Genomic DNA, 18067 nt, shown 5'->3' with positions numbered 1-18067 from the left:
TCCTCCTTCCTCCTTTTCCTCCTTCCCTTTTTTCCCATTTTTCCCCCAAATCTCCCATTTCACCCTTTTCTCCCTCATTATTCCACATTTTTTTCCTTTTATTCCCCATTTTCCCTCATTTTTTCCCATTTTCCCTCAATTTTTTCCCATTTTCCCCTTTTTTCACCCCATTTTTACCGCAGCAAAACCCAAAATCCACCAAACAAAAGCCCCATCCCATAAAAAAACCCCAAAAATCCCAAAATCCGGGTGAGAAAACCCCAAGAATTTTATAATTTTTCCCCCCTGAGAATCGGCGGCTCCTCCTTGTCCTGGGGAGCGAATAAAGGCAAAAAAAAAATCCCTTTTATTTTAATTTAATTTCCATTTTATTTCATTTATTCCCATTTTTCCCCTCCCTTGTCCATCCAACCGAGCCCTGGGAAACCCTCTGCAATTCCGAGGGGATAAAAGCCAATATTTGGAATATTTTGGTTAAAAAATTCCCATTTTTGAGTCAAACTCCGGCGGCTCTTTGTGAGCGCTGCAAAAAAAAAACCACAAAAAAACCTCCCCGGACCCTTTTTTCCCTTTTTCAACCCAAATTTTCCCATTTTTCCCCTTTTTTGCCCCCAAAATCTCATTTTTCCCCATTTTTTCCCCTTTTCAACCCATTTCTGAGCCCTGGGGCCTCTTTATTTTTAATTTATTTTTAATTTATTTTGATTTTTTGGCCTTTTGGCCACTTGGTGCGGACGGAACTGGTTAAAAAAAACCACCAAAATCGCCTCAAAACTTCAATTTTAGTTCCATTTTTTCAGTTTTTTTCCAGGTTTAGTGAGAGAAAAACATTTTCCAAAAGGGTTTTTTAATTTTTTTTTGCTTTGGAGACGCCAAAAAAACCCCAAAAAATTCCATCCCCCCAAACCTCAACCAGAGACACAAAAAACTTAAAAATAATCCAAATAATTCCAAATTATTTTAGGGAAATTTAAGGTTAAAGATTTAAACGTTTAATTCACTTTTCCACAATCACCACTGACTATAAAAAATAATAAAAAACACTAAAAAAAAAAGAGATTTTAACCCTAAAAATTCACCTTTTTTATTATTTTTGCTCTTTTTTTGGACCTCAATATGGTCAAAAATATTTTTAAAAAAAATATTAAAATTTTAAATTTTTTTATTATTATTTTTAAGCGACCCCCAGCCCACCTTGAGCAGATTTTCCCCTTTTTTATTTTATTTATTTTTTATTTATTTCCCCTGGAGAAGACCGAGAGGGGAGGGAGGTTTGGCCAAACAATGAACTCATTTTCACCCTCCAAAAATTCACTTTTTTTTCCCCCTTTTTAAACACCCCAAACGCCTTTTTCCTCCTCAAACCCTCAAATTTTATTTGATTTATTTTATTTTTTATCATTCCCCCTTTTAAAACCCAAATTCCGCCTTTTATAACCCAAATTCCTCCTTTTTACCCCCCAAAAAATAGAAATAAAGGCGATTCCCAATGACAGAATTTCCCCTCCTTTAATCAATAATTTCTATTTTTAAACCTCCAGAGGGGAGGAAAATAAAATGGAATTTTCAGGGGATTTTTTGGGGATTTTTAAGGGAGGATTTCCTTCAAAATTAAAAAAAAAATCTCATTTTTTTGGGATTTTGATGTGGGGAAGGGGGTGAATCAAAATATTTCCGGGAATGAGAAAAAAAGCGAATTTTTGGTTGATTTTTTTTTTTGAGTTTATTTCTTTTATTTTAATGGATTTTGGGAGGGAGATGCTCTTTGTCTGGGTGAGGGTTTTTTGGGGGTTTATAATTTTGATTTAAATGTAAATTTTTTGGTTTATTATTTTTATTTTAAATGGAATTTTTAGGGGGGGGGGATGTTCTTTGTCTTGTTGGTTTTTTGGGGTTGATTATTTTGATTTTAATGGATGTTTTTGCTTTATTATTTTGATTTAAATTGAATTTTTTGCTTTATTATTTTGATTTAAATGGAATTTTTTGGGGGGTGCTGCTCTTTGTCTTGGTGAGGATTTATTTGGGTTGATTATTTTGATTTTCATGAAATTTTTTTGAGTTTATTATTCTGATTTTAATGGATTTTTTTTGGTTTATTATCTTGATTTTATTGGATTTTTTTGGGGGGTGCTGCTCTTTGTCTCGTTGAGTTTATTATTTTCATTTAAATGGATTTTTTTCCTTTACTATTTTGATTTTAATGTATTTTTTGGATTTATAATTTTGATTTAAATGGATTTTTTGAGGTGCGCTGCTCTTTGTCTGGGTGGGGATTGGTCTGGGTTGATTATTTTAACTTAAATGGAATTTTTCTTTCTTATTTTGATTTAAAATGCTTTTCCTTTCTTTATAATTTTGATTTTAATGTATTTCTTGATTTATTTTTTAATATATTTTTGGGGTGTGCTGCTCTTTATCTGGATGAATTTCTATTTGCGTTTATTATTTTAATTTAAATTGATTTTTTTCTTTCTTATTTTCATTTTAAATGCTTTTTTTCCTTTATAATTTTGATTTTAATGTATATTTTGTATATTATTTTGATTTAAATGTAATTTTTGGGGAGGATTCTCTTTGTCTCGTTGGGATTTTTTTTTTAGGGGGAGAAATTTCTGGCATTTTGATTTTTTTTCTGTCCCTCCTCCTCCTCCCTTTTGGCCTGACCTTCACTGGGAAATGTCATTTTCTGCTTCCCCAACCCCGAGAGCGCCGGGGACGTGAGAGGCCTCAATAAACAGGGAAAAAAAAAAAAAAAATCAGCGCCTCCAGCGCTAAAAATGAGAAAATTTTATATTTTTTAATTTATTTTTATTTATTTTGACTGGGAGATTTTAATGGGGGTGAAGGAGAGAAGGGGAAAATAATAATAAAAATATTTTAAAATTGAAATTAGTTGATTTTAAGAATTAAAATCCATTTATTTTACATTTTAAAAATGAAATAATTTTTAAATATATATATATAATATATAAAATATAGTAAAATGTACATATAAATGAATAAAAAATACCTATAAATATATAGAAAAAATACCTATAAATATATAGAAAAAATATAGAAATATCTAACAGAAAATATATTAAATATATATATATAAACCACACATAAAAACTATTAAAAACCTATTAAAAATAAAGTTAAAAATTACTAAAATTCTTTAAAACGCGGCGTTTTTGGGGGGTGTTTTTGGAGGTGGGGAGGGTCCCCAGAGCGAACCCTGGGCCGACAGCGCCACCTCGCGGCCGCGCCCGCGCAGCGCCGCCCAATTTTTGGGGGGTCCCGGGGGGTCCCGGGGGGGTTTTGGGACCCCCGGGAATTTCGCTTTAAATCCCATTTTTTAAAAATATTTTTCGGGCTTTTTAAAATATTTTTATCTCCTCGTTTCGCGCTTTTTTCCCGTTTATTTTTCTCTTTTTTCTCCTCATTTTCCTCCCATTTCTCATTTTTCTCCCCCATTTCTCTTTTTTTTCCCCCATTTCTTCTTTTTCTTCCATTTCTCCTTTTCCCCCTGATTTTCCTTTTTGTCTTTATTTCTCTTTTACTCCCCATTTCTCCTTTTTCCCTCTTTTTCCTCCTATTTTTCCCTTTTCCCTCATTTTTCTTTCTATTCCTCCTTTTCCTCCCATTCCTCCTTTTCTCTTATTTTCCCCTTTTTTCTCCTCATTTCCCCTTTACTATTTTTTCTCCCTTTTTCTCCTTTTCCCCTCCAATCCCCTTTTCTCCCCGAGTCCAATTTTCCCCTTTTTTCCCCCTTTTCGTCCCCATTTTCCCCCGTTCCTTCCCGCCCGTTTTACCCTCGACTTTGGCTCCGAAATTCCCTTTTCTTTCCCCTTTTCCCCCTTCCCCCCATTTTCTTCCCCTTTTCTTTACCTTTTACTCCCTTTTTTCTTCTTTTATTCACCTTTTTCTCCCTTTTCTTCCCCCATTTTTTTATCCCTTTTTGTCCTTTTTTCCCTCCCGCGTGTTCCCCTTTCTTCCCTTTTCTCCCTTTTCCCCCCTTTTTTCACACTTTTCTTTCCTCTTTTCTCACTTTTTCTCCCTTTTCCCCCCTTTTCTTTGCCTTTTCCCCCCTTTATTCCCCTTTTTTTTTCCTTTTTTTTTCCCTTTCCCCTCCTTTTCTTCCCTTTTTCCCCTTCTCTTTCCTCTTTTTCCTCCCCTTTCACTCAGTTTTCTTTCCCTATTTTCACTCTTTTATTTCCCTTTTCCTCCCCCTTTTTCTCCTTTTATACCCCATTTTATCTCCCATTTCCCCCCATTTTTCCCCTCTTTTTTCATTTCCTCTCCTTTTCTTCCCTTTTTTCCCTTTTATTTCCCTTTTTCTCCCCCTTTATCCCCCATTTCTCCCCCATTTTTCCCGAATTTTCTCCCCTTTCCCCCAACATTTTTCCCCCTCTTTAATTTTTCCCCCTCTTTAATTTCCCCCCCTTCTCTTTCCCTTTCTCTTCCCCTTTCATCCAGTTTTATTTCCCCGTTTTCACTCTTTTATTTCCCTTTTTCTCCCCCTTTTTCCCCCCTAATTTTCTCCCCTTCCCCCTCCCATTTTCTCTCTCTTTTCTTCCCTTTTTCCTCCCCTTTTATCCAGTTTTATTTCCTTTTTTCTCCCCCTTTACCCCCATTTTTTCCCCCTTTATCCCCCTAATTTTCTCTTAATTTTCTCCCCTATTTCCTCCCATTTTTTCTCCCTTTCCACCCCACTTTTTCCCTAATTTCTCCCCTCATTTTCCCCCATTTTCCCACCCGTTTCTCCCCCTTTTTCCCCCTGATTTTCTCCCTTTTATCTCCCATTTTCCCCCATTTTATCCCCCATTCTCCCTCATATTTTTTTCCTAATTTTCTCTCTTTTCCCCCAATTTTCCCCTAATTTTTCCCCCTATTTTCCCCCCTCTCTCCCGTTGTCCGCCGGCGGTTTTTTGATCCAATTTTCTTTCCCTTTCTCTTTCCCTTTCCCCTCTTTTTTCTCCATTTTCTTCCCCATTTTCTCCGCCCTTTTATCCTCCTTTACCCCCATTTTCTCCCCTAATTTTCTCCCCTTTTCCCTCCCATTTTCTCCCACTTTTCTTCCCTTTTTCCTCCCCTTTTATCCAGTTTTATTTCCTTTTTTCTCTCCTTTTTTTCCCCTTTTATCCCCCATTTCCCCCTCATTTTTTTCTCCCATTTTCCCCCATTCTCCCCCATATTTTCCCCCTAATTTTCCCTATATTTTCCCTTTTATTTTCCCTTATTTTTCCCCTATATTTCCCCCTCTTTCCCCTATTTTTCCCCCCATTCTCCCCCATATTTTCCCCCTAATTTTCCCTATATTTTCCCTTTTATTTTCCCTTATTTTTCCCCTATTTTTCCCCCTCTTTCCCCTATTTTTCCCCCCTGTGTCTCCCCTTCCCGCCGGGTTATTTTCCGTCCCGCCGCCCGTCCCGGCGCGGCCCCGCCGGGCACAAAAGAAAAGAAAAGAAAAGAAAAAAGAAAAGAAAAAAGAAAAGAAAAGGTTTGTTTGCTCAGGGGCCCCGCGGGGGCTGCGCCGTCTGGGCCGCGCTTTGTCCTCCCGGCCCCGGGGCCCTAAAAACTCCCAAATCCGCCCCAAAGGCCGTTTTTTCACCGCCGGAAACGCCAAAAACCGCCCCGGGTTGGGGGTTTGGGGGCTTTGGGGGGGTTTGGGGGGGTTGGGTTTGTTTGGGGGGAGAGGGACAAAGGGAGGGGAAAATAAGGGGAAAAATGGGAGAAAATGAGAGAAAATGAGGGAAAATAAAGGGAAAATAAGGAGAAAATAAAGGGAAAATAAAGGGAAAATAAGGAGAAAATAAAGGGAAAATAAGGAGAAAATAAAGGGAAAATAAGGAGAAAATAAATGGAAAATAAAGGGAAAATAAAGGGAAAATAACGAGAAAAGATAAGAGAAAATAAGGAAAGATAAAAGATAAAATAAGGGTAAGATAAGAGAAAAGATAAGATAAAAAAGGAAAGATAAAAGATAAGATAAAATAAGGATAAGATAAGAGAAAGTGAGAGAAGATAAGGAAAAATAAGAGAAAATAAATAAGAGAAAGTGAGAGAGGATAAGGAGAAAAATCAGAGAAAATAAATAAGAGAAAATAGGAGAAATTAAATAAGAGAAAATAAGAGAAAGTAAGGAAAAATAAGGTAAGACAGAACAAGAAAAAATAAGGTAAAATAAGGTCAAATACAATAAAATAAGAGAAAATATAAGAAAAAATAAGATAAAATAAGGACAGAAAAGGTAAAATAAGGAAAAATAAGGAAAAATAAGAAAAAAATAAGATGAAATAAGGAAAAAGAAGATAAAATAAGGAAAAAAACAAGATAAAATAAGGAAAAACAAGATAAAATAAGGAAAAACAAGATAAAATAAGGAAAAATAAGGTAAAACCAGGGAAAATGGGATAAAATAAGGAAAAATAGAATAAAATAAGGAAAAGTAAAATAAAATGAAATAATATGAAATAATGGAATGAGATAATGGAGTGAAATTAAATGACACAGGAATAAAAATATAAATGAAATGAAATATAAAGTAAATTAATCTACAAAGCAAAATAAAACCCAATAAAAAAGTTAAAACAGCATCAAATAAAAAGTAAAATGACACAGAATGAAAAGTGACATAAAATAACATAACACAACATGCCATAACATAATATAAAAATTAAAATAAAAATTAAAATTAAAATAAAATAAACTCTCCGAGCCACCCCCAAAGCCACACCGAGAAACGCTTTGTATTTTTAGGGTATTTTTGGCGGAAAAAAAAAACCCTGAAATCACAACCTAAAGCCACCCAAAAAAAATATATATAAAAGCTTCATATTTTTAATTATTTCGTGAAAAACTAAAACTCCTGAACAGCCCAAAACCAATTCTCAAAAAAAAAAATTATTTTTTTAGTGAAAATCTTTGTATTTATCACAATTTTGCACAGAAAAAACTTCAACCCCAAATCCACCCCCCAAAAAACTCGATATTTATCATTTTTTCTGGTGAAAAATCTTTGTATTTATCACAATTTTGTGCAGAAAATGACTCCGGTACACCCCAAACCCGCCAAAAAACTCGATATTTATCCTTTTTATAAATTAAAATCTTTATATTTATCACATTTTGTGCCGAAAAAAAACTTCAACCCCATAACCACCTAAAAAAACCCTCGATATTTATAATTTTTTTTGTGAAAAACTAAAAAACGATTTGAATTTTTAATTTTTCCTCCCATTTTTCCCCACTTTCCTCCTCCTTCTACTCCAAAAAAAATTTAAAATAATAATAAAATCTCACCTTGAATTTTAGGGCAGAAAATTGGGATTTTATTGGTATTTTTTCTGTGTGTTTTTCTCCCTCCCCGGGGGATTTTTTGGGGGAAAATCGCGACATTTGGGGCCATTTGGGGACATTTTTGGGAGGCGGCGGCGACACAAAGGCGGATCCTGAGGAGGCTCCACACAAGCGCCAGATGTCGGGGAAAAAAAAAAGGGGAAAAAATAAAATTTAAATTAAAATTATACCCCAAATCGACGCTTTTTGACGCCAAAATTCCCGGCCGGGCTGATAAAGGTTTAATTTTGGATTTATTGTTGTTATTTGTGATGGGTTGGGTTTGATTTTTGGGGGTTGTTTAGGGAGATTTTTTGGGTTATTTATGGGGCTTTTGGGGGGTTGGTTTAGGGGTTTTTTTGGGGTTTGTTTACGGGTTTTTAGGGGTTTCTTTATGGGGAGTTTTGGGTTGGTTTATGGGGGTTTTGGGGTTCATTTATGGGGTTTTTTTGGGTCTGTTTAGAGGTTTTTTGGGGTTGGTTTGTGGGTTTTTTTGGGTTGGTTTATGAGGGTTTCTTGGGCTTAGTTTATGGATATTTTGGGGTTGGTTTAGGGGGGTTTTGGGGTCGGTTTAGGGAGGGTTTTTTGGGTCAGTTTAGAGGTTTTTTGGGTCGGTTTATGGGATTTTTTTAGGGTTTGTTTATGGGGTTTTTTTTGGGGTCGGTTTATGGCGGGTTTTGGGGTTGGTTTAGGGGGTTTTGGGGTTGGTTTAGGGGGTTTTGGGGTCGGTTTATGTGGTTTTTTGGGTTTTTTTTAAGGATCAGAAATCCAAAGGTCTCCGGGGGGTCATTGGGGGATTTGGGGACACGGGGGGGGGGCGGGGGCACCGCGGGACGTGCCCGGGACCCGACAGAGCCCCCCAAAAATGGGGAAAAACGGGGAAAAACGGGGAAAAAAAGGAAAATAAAAATCCCCGAGAGCGGCGAGGGGAGGACAAAGAGACCCTAAAACTGCCCCGGGGGGGGACAGAGGGGACAGGAGGGGATGGGGACAGGAATGGGGACAGGGATAGAGGGGACAGGGATTGGGGACAAAGATGAGGGGGATGGAATCGGGACAAGGATGGGGACAGGAATGGGGACAGGGATAGAGGGGACAGGGATGGGGACAGAGGAAATGGGGACAGAAATGGGGACAGGGATGAGGCAAAAGGAGGGAAATGGGGACAAAGAGGGGGACAAAGATGGGAAGGGGGGACAGAGGAAATGGGGACAGGGATGGGACAAGGAGGGGACAGGGATGGGGACAGGGACAGGGACAGAGTAAACGGGGACAGGGATGGGGACAGAGCTGAGCATGGGGAGAGGGAAATGGGGATAAATATGGGGACAGGGATGGGGACACAGATGGGGACAGAAATGAGGACAGGGATGGGGACAGGGACACAGATGGGGACAGGGACGGGGACAGAGGAAACGGACACAGATCGAACATTAAAGGCGATTTAAGATTTACAATCAGTTGATTTAATAACATGTGAATCCTTTAAAAAGGGGGGGAGACGGATGGGGACAGGGGAAGGGGACACAGGAGGAGGGGACAGGGATGGGGACAGGGACAGACCTGGGGAGGGGACGGGGAAATGGGGACAATAAACAGGGACAGGGGAAAAAGGGATGGGGGAAATGGGGACAGGGATGGGGAAAGGGGGACAAAAGAAATGGGGACAGGGAAAATAAATGGGGAAGGGGAAAATAAATAGGGACAGGGGAAATTGGGATGGGGGAAATAGGAACTGGGAAATGGGGACAGAGATGGGGAAAGGGGGACAAAAGAAATGGGGACGGGGACAATAAATGGGGAGGGGGACAATAAACAGGCACAGGGGAAATAGGAACTGGGAAATGGGGACAAAGATGGGGACAGGGACAGAACTGGGGACAAGGGCCGGGGGTTGGGGACAGGACAAGGCCCCGGGGCCGCCCCGGCTCGTTCATTTCATGAGTTTAAACCGGGCAGGGAGGGGTTAATTCTTTATTCCGGGCCATGATCACCCCAGCAATAATCCCAATAGTTTATATTAAAAATTCGCCTTTCTGTTAAAAGGATTTCCCCCAAAAATCCTGTTTTATTTTATTTTATTTTATATTTAATTTCACTTTATTTTATTTTATATTTTATTTCATTTTACTTTATTTTATTTTATTTTATTTTATTTTTATTTTCATTGTATTATTTTATTTATTTATTTATTTATTTTAACGGCCGTAAATCTTCCCCTAAAAAAAAAAAATATAAATCTTTTCCACCGGGAGCTTTAAAGACTTTTTTTTTTCCCTGTTCTTTTTTGCACAAAAACGGGCTCGTAAAAAAGAAAAAAAAAAATAAAATAAAGGATTTTGGTGACAAAAAGCGACAAAAATCAGGCGGAGGACGGAACAACAACAAAAAAAATTAAAATAATAATTAAAAATAAATATTTTAAAAAAACCCCAATCTCAGAAGGAGAGAAATCAATATTTAAGAGCCACATTTTAGCGGGAAATAATCCAATAATCGCCCCCAGATTTTATTTTTATTTTATTTTTGGGGGATTTGGGGGGTGGGAAAAGCGGGACGGGGGCGCTGAACCGTCAACCCGGTGAATTAAAGAAAAAACACCTCGAAAATTGGATTTTTTTACCATTAAATATTTTTATCTCTTGGGGTTTTTTTTTCCTCCCTCGAAGGGAAAACGAACCTGAATTTTCCTCCCTTTGGGGGTTTAATTTTTTCTCAATTTTTGGGTTTTTTTAAAAATAATTTTCCCCTCCCAAAACACACACAAAAAAATTAAAATAAATAAAATAAAAAGGAGAAAATAGAAATGGGGATTTTTTTTGTCTTTTTCCCCCAAAATTTTCCATTTTTCCATCACTTTTCCCCCTCCCCCTCCCCTCCCTCCTCTCCCTTCATATTTAATTCGATTTTTTTAATTAATTCCATTTTTTAATTATATTTTCTGCTCATTCTCAGCACTCCGAGTTCCCCCATTCATCCTCAGCTTTTTTTTTTTTCCCCTTTTATATTTTTTTTTCCTCCTTTTTCTCTCGCCCGGGGCCATAAATTAACGCGATTAATTATCTCAATTGGGATCGATGGGAAATCTGTTACCTCAGCACTTTTTAGTGCATTATTTTATTTTTTTTTTAATAGAAAGGAAGGAAAAAAAAAATAAATTAAAATTAAAATCCTCTGGGGGATGTTCTGAAGCTGCTTTTAAATTAATAAAAAAAAAAAAAAGACACCTTGAAAAATGTTTTTTTTTTTCAATTTTTTGCATTTTTTGTTGGTTTTTTTTTTTTTTTTCTTTTCGGGTGTTTTTTTTTATGTAATTTTCTTTTTTTTTTTTTATATAAGGAATATTTACAGAGAGCTGCTCTACAACAGGCGAACAGAACAAATCATTACAGAACGGGGCCGAGACGAGAATAAAATACACAAAAAAATCGGAAAATAAAATCAAAATTCGGTACAGCAGAAAAATAAAAAAACGTTCAACACCGCGACAGAAAAATCGAGAAATTCCAACCCCTCCAGTCCTTTTTTCCCCCCTTTTTTCCCTTTTTTTTTGTCTTTTTTCCGCCCTTTCCCCCCTTTTTTCTCCTTTTTTTCTTCCCTTTTTTCACCATTTTTCCCTTTTTTTTTTCTTTTTTTTATAATTTTATACAAAACATTCACTCGCCAAACCCCCCCCCCCCCAAAAAAAAATTAAAATTCAGGACCAAAAATGAAAATAAAAATTAAAAAAAATACAAAACGATCAATCCGAGTTTTAATTTAGGCAATAAAATATACTTATCATCATCATCATAATAATAATTAAAAAGAAAAAAAATAAAAGAACGCACAAAAAAATAATAATAATAAAAAATAATATTTAAAAAATTAAAATTCAAGTAATTCTCGCGCCGCTTTTGCCGAGGCGGAAGAAAAGGAAGAGAAAAAAAAACCCCAAAAAACCCCCCCCGGGGGCATCTTTATTTTAATTTTTTTTTTTTCCTCATTTTAGAAAATCTCGAGCCCCCAAACCTGACCCTGCAAACCCTCCCCCCGCACATTCAAAATCAGAAAATTCCCCTTTTTTTACCATTATTATTATCAATTATTCCCCCTTTTTTTCCTGTTTTTTCACCGCTTTTTTTAAAATTATTTTTAATCCACCCTCTGCCAAACTTGCATTAAATCAGAAACTTTTTCCCCCCTTCTTTTAATCATTATTATTAATAATTATTCCCATTTTTTACTCTTTTTTTTTGCATTATTTTTAATCCACCCTCCGCCAAACTTTTATTTATTCGCTCCTTTTTTTTTTTAATATTTTTAATTAACCCTCCGCCAAATTTCTATTCAATCACAAAATTTCCCCCCTTTTTTTTAATCATTATCATTAATAATTATTCCCAATTTTTTCCACTATTTTTTATTATTTTTAATCCACCCTCCGCCAAACTTATTTTTAATCCCTCCTTTTTTTAAAATTATTATTATTATTTTTAATCCACCCTTTGCCAAATTTATATTTAATCCCTCCTTTTTATTTTCAATTCTTATTTTTAATCCACCCTTTGCCAAATCCATATTTATTCCCTCATTTTATTTTTATTATTATTATTATTAATCCACCCTCTGCCAAACTTATTTATTCCCTCTTTTTTTAAAAATTATTATTTTCAATCCACCCTCTGCCAAATTTATATTTATCCCTTTTTTAAAAAAAAATTCTTATTTTTAATCCACTTCCCGCCAAATTTATATTCATTCCCTCTTTTTAAAAATTATTATTATTATTAATCCACCCTCTGCCAAATTTATATTCATCCCCTCTTTTTTTTAAAAAAAATTTATTATTTTCAATCCACCCTCCGCCAAACTTTTTTTTTTAATTTTTATTTTAATTTTTTAAATTATTATTCCTATTATCCCTACTAATACCACTAATAATAATAATTAATAATTCTGATTGGGGTGGGGGGGTGGGTGCTATTGCTGCTCCTTATCGCTTTTCTCTTTATTCATTTTCTTCATTTTCATTCTCCTGTTCTGGAACCAGATTTTGACCTGGCGCTCGGTGAGGTTGAGCCCTCGGGCCACTTCGTACCTGCGGTCGCGGGTCAGGTACATGTTGAACAAAAACTCCTTCTCCAGCTCCAGGGTTTGGTATTTGGTGTACGGGCAGCGCTTCTTGCGCGTGGAGCGCGCGTGGATCCAGTTCGCCACCGGGTTGCCTGAGAAAAAACATTTATATATATATATTTGTATGTTTATCGGAATTTTTAAAATAATTTTCTTAATTTTTAAAAGTATTTTGGGGTTTTTTTTAGTTGTTTTTCAAATTTTTTTCGATTTTTAAAATATATTTTTAATGTACTTCAGTGGTTTTCAGAATAATTCCAATATTTTTCCAATATATTTCAATGCATTTCCAATATTTTTCAATTTTTTTCAATGTATTTCCAATATTTTTCCAATGTATTTCCAATGTTTTTCCAATATTTTGCGATGTTTTTCCAATATTTTTCAAATTTTTTCAATGTATTTCCAATATATTTCCAAAATATTTCCAATGTATTGCCAATGCATCTCAATATATTTCCAAAATTTTTCAAATACATTTCCAATGTATTTCCAATGTATTTCCACATATTTCCAATATTTTTCAATATATTTCCAATATATTCCAATATTTCCAATGTATTTCCAATATTTCTCAATTTTTTTCAATATATTTCCAATGTATTTCCAATATATTTCTAATGTATTTCCAATGTATTTCCAATAATTTTCAATATATTTCCAATGTATCTCCAAAGTATTTCCAATATATTTCCAGTATTTTTTTCAATGTTTTAAATTATATTTCCAATGTATTTCAATATATTTCCAGTATTTCCAATGGATTTCCAATACTTTTCAATATTTCCCAATATATTTCCCAATATATTTCCAATGGATTTCCAATGGATTTCCATATTTTCAATATTTTCCAAATGTATCTCCAATGTATTTCCACTATTTTTCAATGTTTTTCAATATATTTTCCAATAATTTCTCAATATATTTCTCAATGTTTTCTCACTATATTTTCCTATATTTTTTCAATATAATCCAAATTTTTTTCAATATATTTTCCATACATTTTCAATGTTTTTTCCGATATATTTCCAGTGTTTTTTCCCAATACTTCCCCAATATTTTCCCAATATCCTTCAATATTTTCCCACTATATTTTTAACATCTTTTAACATCTTTAAATTCAGATGGGGGGGAAAGAAAACTCCACGTTCAACCTACAAAATCCTCCTTTTTTTCCCCAAAAATAAATGAAATTTCCCCTCCCTCCTTAATTAACCTTTAATTAGCCCCTCGCCCCCAAATATTTTAATTGACTTCAGCAAAAGGGGATTTTAATTGTTTATTTTGGAAAAGGGGAGTCACTTCCTTGGTCTATTTTTTGTTCCCTTTTCTCAGGTTTTAAAATAATAATAAAAATCCCAACAACTTTCCCTAAAAATAATAATAATTTAAATAATAATAATAATAATAATAATAATAATAATAATAATAATAATAACTAGAAAATTATAATAATAATTTAAATAATAATAATTAAAATAATAATTTTAAATCATAGCAATTTAAAATATTATTTTAAATGTAAAAATAATAATATTAATAATAATAATAATTAAAAATAAATTGAAAATAAATTAAAAAATTATAAAGTGATACGCCAGGTTTAAAACAATGATAATAATAATAATAATAATAATAATAATAATAATAATAACAATAATCCACAGGTCTGTTCCTGGTTGTAATCGAGGAACTCGCTCGTAAAAAAGTCCAATTTCCCACCGTTTTTCACAGGCCCATAAAATCTTTATTTATTTTTTTATTTTACAACCTCAGCTCGCCCAGGAGCTCAACCCGGACCTGCCAAAAACCGCCTGGGGGAGGTTTGACTTTTATTCTTTTTATTCATTTTATATTTTAAATAAAATCCACAGGAACACGCCAAAAATAATCCGATTTTTTGGTGGTTTTTTTCTAAATATAAAGGGATTTTTACACCTTTAAAGCGGCCGCAGCTTTGGGGATTTTTTGGGTGTTTTGGGGGTTTTTTGGGGGGAAATTTTGGCAACTTGGAGGGGAGTTTTTTTGGGGGTTTTTAACCTAAAATAATGATTTTTTTATCCCAAGGGCGGCCCCGGCCCCGCTTGGGAAAGTGCAGAGCCGCGAGCGGCGGTGGCGGCTCCAAAATCCCCAAAAATATCCCCAAAATATCCCCAAAATATCCCCAAATTAACCCCAAAATATCCCCAAAATTCCCAAAAAATATCCCCAAATTAACCCCAAAATATCCCCAAAATTCCCAAAAAAATCCCCAAATAATCCCCAAAATTGACACCAAAATGTCCCAAAATTATCCCAAAATCGACCCAAAACTCGGCCCCGAAGGGATTTTGGGGCCATTTCGGGCGATTTTCGCTCTCCCGGGAAAATTTCGGGTTTTTCTTCATTCCCGGGTTGGAATTTTGGGATTTTTGGGGGCTTTTTTTGGGCTTTTTTGAGGTTTTTTGGGTTTATTTGAGGTTTTTTGGGGTTTATTTTATTTTTAAAGTTCCCCTTCCCCTCCTGGTTTGGGCGCTCGTCTCTTTCTGCCCCAAAAATCCCAAAATTCCCAATTTTTTTCCTCATTTCTGCCCTTAATCCACCTTTCCCCTCATTCCCACGTGGAGAAAAATTTTAATTTAATTTTTTTTTTCCCTCTTTAGGGAGGGAACAATTGGGGATAATTCAGGAATAACCCGCGCCCGCCGGGGATTTTTTTATCATTTTATTTTTAAATAGATTTTTCCAGGAGATAAAAAGGCGCCTTTTCCTTCACCCCGAGTTGTTCCCGCCCTAAAAATAAAAATAAAAATCTGGGAAAGGGCCCAAAATCCGCCCCCGCAGCGGGGCCTCTGCCCTGTTCCTGGAAAGTGGGAAAATTCTCATTTTTTTCCAGGTTTTTCCCTCTATTCTTCCCTTAGAATTATTTATTATTATTATTATTATTATTATTATTATTATTATTATTTCTCTTCACTGGGTGGGGGAAACCCCCTGATTGGGATAAAAATAATTATAATTTAGGGAAAAAAAATAAATGGGAAGGGGGATCAAAGCAGAGCCCCCACCCTGAGTGGAATAAAAATTTAAAAATAATATTAAAATAAAAATAAATAAATTTTTAAAAAAGGGAGGAAAAAAAAAAAGGGGAATAAAAGGGGGGGTTTAAAAAAAATTAAATAATAATAATAAAATAAGGCTAAAGGGCCCGGAACAAAGTGGAATGGTGGGAAATAAACACCAAAAAAAATCCCAGAAAGTGCCTGAGGAATAATAGAAAATGCCCCACGACCGTCAAAAAACAAACAAACAAATCCCCCCCCCTCAAAAAAAAAAAAAAAATAAAACCCACAAAAAAAGCAAAAAAAACTCAAATAAAACTCCTCAAAAACCTACAAAAAAAAACCTCAAAAAGACCCCAAAAAAAAACCCCAAAAAAGGAACCAAATAAACCCCCCAATACCCCTAAAAAAACCCAAACAAAACCACTCCAAAAAATCCCTAAACCCCTCCTAAAAAAAAACCCTCAAAAAATAATATTTAAAAAAAAAATCAAAAAAAAAAAAAAAAAAAAAAATCCAAAGAACCCAAATAAAAAAATTAAAAAAAAAAAAAAACCTGAATTTTTTTTTCTTTTTTCCCGCAGCTCTGCGTTCCCCGGGCTCTCCCCCTGTCCCTGTCCCTGCGATAATCGGATTTTATTGAGCGGCAGCGGCTCCTCGGGCTGAGCCTTTTCCCGCCGGGTCGTAAAAACAAACCCCAAACAAACCCGGGAATGGCCGAGCACGGCCAGGAAAGAGAAAAAAAGGACACAGAGACACAGACTGAGAGAAGAATAAAAAAAATAGGAAAAAATAGGAAACAAACAGGAAAAAAAAACAGGGGGAAAAAAGGGGAAAAGAACAGGAGAACAGGAAAAAAAAAAAACAGGAAAAAAAGACAGGAAAAAAAAAAAACACAGGAGAAAAACAGGAAAAAATAGGAACAAAAAAACCAGGGAAAAATAAAAAAAAATTAAAAAAATTTAAAAAATAAAATTAAAAAAAAAAAAAAAAAAACCCAGGAAAAAAACAGGGGAAAAATAGGGGGGAAAAAAAACAGGGAAAAAAACCAGGAAAAAATACAGAAAAAAAAAACAGGAATAAGAAGCAGGGAAAAAAAACAGGAATAAAATAGGAAATAAAAAACAAAAATAGGAAAGAAAGAGGGAAAAAAAAAAAAAAAAAAAAAAAAAAAAAAAAACCAGGGGAAAAAAAACCAGGAGAGAACCAGGAAATAAACAGGGAATAAAATAGGAATAAAAGAGGAGAAAAACAGGGATAAAACAGGGGAAAAAAACCAGGAAAAAATAGGGGGGAAAAAGGAGAAAAACAGGAAAAAAAATAGGGAAAAACCCAGATAAAAAAAAAAAAAAAAAAAAAAAAAAAAAAAAAAAAAAAAAAAAAAGCAGGAAAAAAACAGAGAAAAAAAACCCAGGAAAAAAAAAACAGGAATAAACCAGGAAAAAACATTAATAAAACCAAGGAAAAAAATACAGAAAAAAACCCAGAAAAAAACCAGAAAAACTAAGAAAAAAAATCAGGAAAAAAAAAAAAACAACCCAGAAAAATCATTAAAAAAGCAGAAAAAGCAGATAAAAACGCAGCACTTACTGGGGTCCAGGTGGAGCTTGTCCTCTTTGTGTTTCCCGGCGGCGGGGTCGGGGTCCGGCGGGCCGGGGGGGGGGTACAGCACCTCGGGGTACCCGCGCTCTGCTCCGGCACCGACCCCGGCAGCGACCCCGACCCCTCCTCCGGCCCCCCCGGGGGGCTCCGCGCGGCCCCGCGCCCCGAACGCGTCCGCCTTGAGGCCGAAGTGCCGCGCTCCGAAGGCGGGGAAAGGCACGGCGGCTCCGGGCAGCGGCTCCAGCCAGGTCCGCACGTACCTGGGCGGCTCCGCGGGCTGCGGGCCGTACGCGGGGTGCGCATGGGGGTGCGGATGATGAGGATGGGGATAGCCCACCGAGGGGCCGCCCCCCGGCCAGCCCGGCCCGAACACGGCGCCCTTGGGGGCGAAGCTGCACGAGGGGAAGTCGGAGCAGTCGGGGAGCAGCGCGGGGGCGCGGGGGGCGCTGGGGAAGCGCAGCTCCTCCTGCTCGGGGCCCAGCAGAGACTCCACGTAGTAGTTGGTGGCGATGGGGCCCGAGGCCGACATCCTCTCCCGGCTTTGGGGGCCCCTCCTCCGCCTTCATGTGCGGGGGGATTTTTATCCCGCGCGCCGCCGGCCGGGAGGTTTTATAGGTTTTATCTCCATCTCTCCCCCCCTCGCGCCGCCGCCGCCGCAGAGGCTCCCAGAAAAAAAAAAAAAAAAAAAAAAAAAAGGAGGGGGGGATTAAAAGAGAAAAAAAAAAAAAAAAAAAATAGAACAATCAGAGGCAGGTAATTATATTTTTTTTTTTTGCTGTGGGATTTTTTTTTTTTTTTGTGGTCCCGCCCCCTTTTTTTTTTTATTATTTTTTTATTTATTTTATTTGTGGTTCGGTTCCCCCTCCCCAAAAGGGGGGGAAAAAGGGAGGGATTGGCCCGGGGGGTTCACGTGGGGGGTTTGCCCCAAATTCCGCCCGGGAGTGATGGGAAACACACATTTGGATTTTTTAAATCGGATTTTTTCA

General features: G+C 36.2%; 2 protein-coding genes across 3 annotated transcripts in view; one reads left to right on the top strand and one right to left on the bottom strand.

The window, feature by feature from the left end:
- Positions 1-11288, top strand: part of LOC310921037 (uncharacterized protein) — a 52941-nt gene extending 41653 nt beyond the window's left edge. For both annotated transcript variants that reach the window (XM_083881128.1, XM_083881127.1), the window contains one exon: positions 10875-11288. In XM_083881128.1, coding sequence (XP_083737254.1) covers positions 10875-11049 — 175 coding nt within the window. In that variant the 3' untranslated portion in view covers positions 11050-11288. The remainder of the gene's footprint in view (positions 1-10874) is intronic.
- Positions 11289-11428: 140 nt separating this feature from the next.
- HOXC9 (homeobox C9) lies at positions 11429-17733 on the bottom strand. Its single transcript, XM_083881131.1, has 2 exons — positions 17070-17733; positions 11429-12530 (listed from the first exon to the last, which is right to left on the bottom strand). The coding sequence occupies exons 1-2, from the start codon at positions 17608-17610 to the stop codon at positions 12286-12288; spliced, it is 786 nt and encodes a 261-aa protein (XP_083737257.1). The 5' UTR covers positions 17611-17733; the 3' UTR covers positions 11429-12285.
- Between the last annotated feature and the right edge of the window lie 334 nt (positions 17734-18067).

The sequence above is a fragment of the Zosterops lateralis genome, assembly GCF_965231275.1.
Source record: "Zosterops lateralis genome assembly, chromosome: 32".
NCBI lineage: Eukaryota > Metazoa > Chordata > Aves > Passeriformes > Zosteropidae > Zosterops > Zosterops lateralis.
The sequence above is the reverse complement of the archived record's forward strand: the minus strand, read 5'-3'. Positions and strand labels throughout refer to the sequence as shown.

Bases quoted from the DNA above. Each gene is read 5' to 3' on its own strand.
- HOXC9 (XM_083881131.1), bottom strand. From the start codon at position 17,610: ATGTCGGCCTCGGGCCCCATCGCCACCAACTACTACGTGGAGTCTCTG. The intron at 12,531-17,069 runs GTAAGTGCTGCG...GTTTTTTCTCAG, and splicing joins CAAGCTCCACCTGGACCCCA to GCAACCCGGTGGCGAACTGG.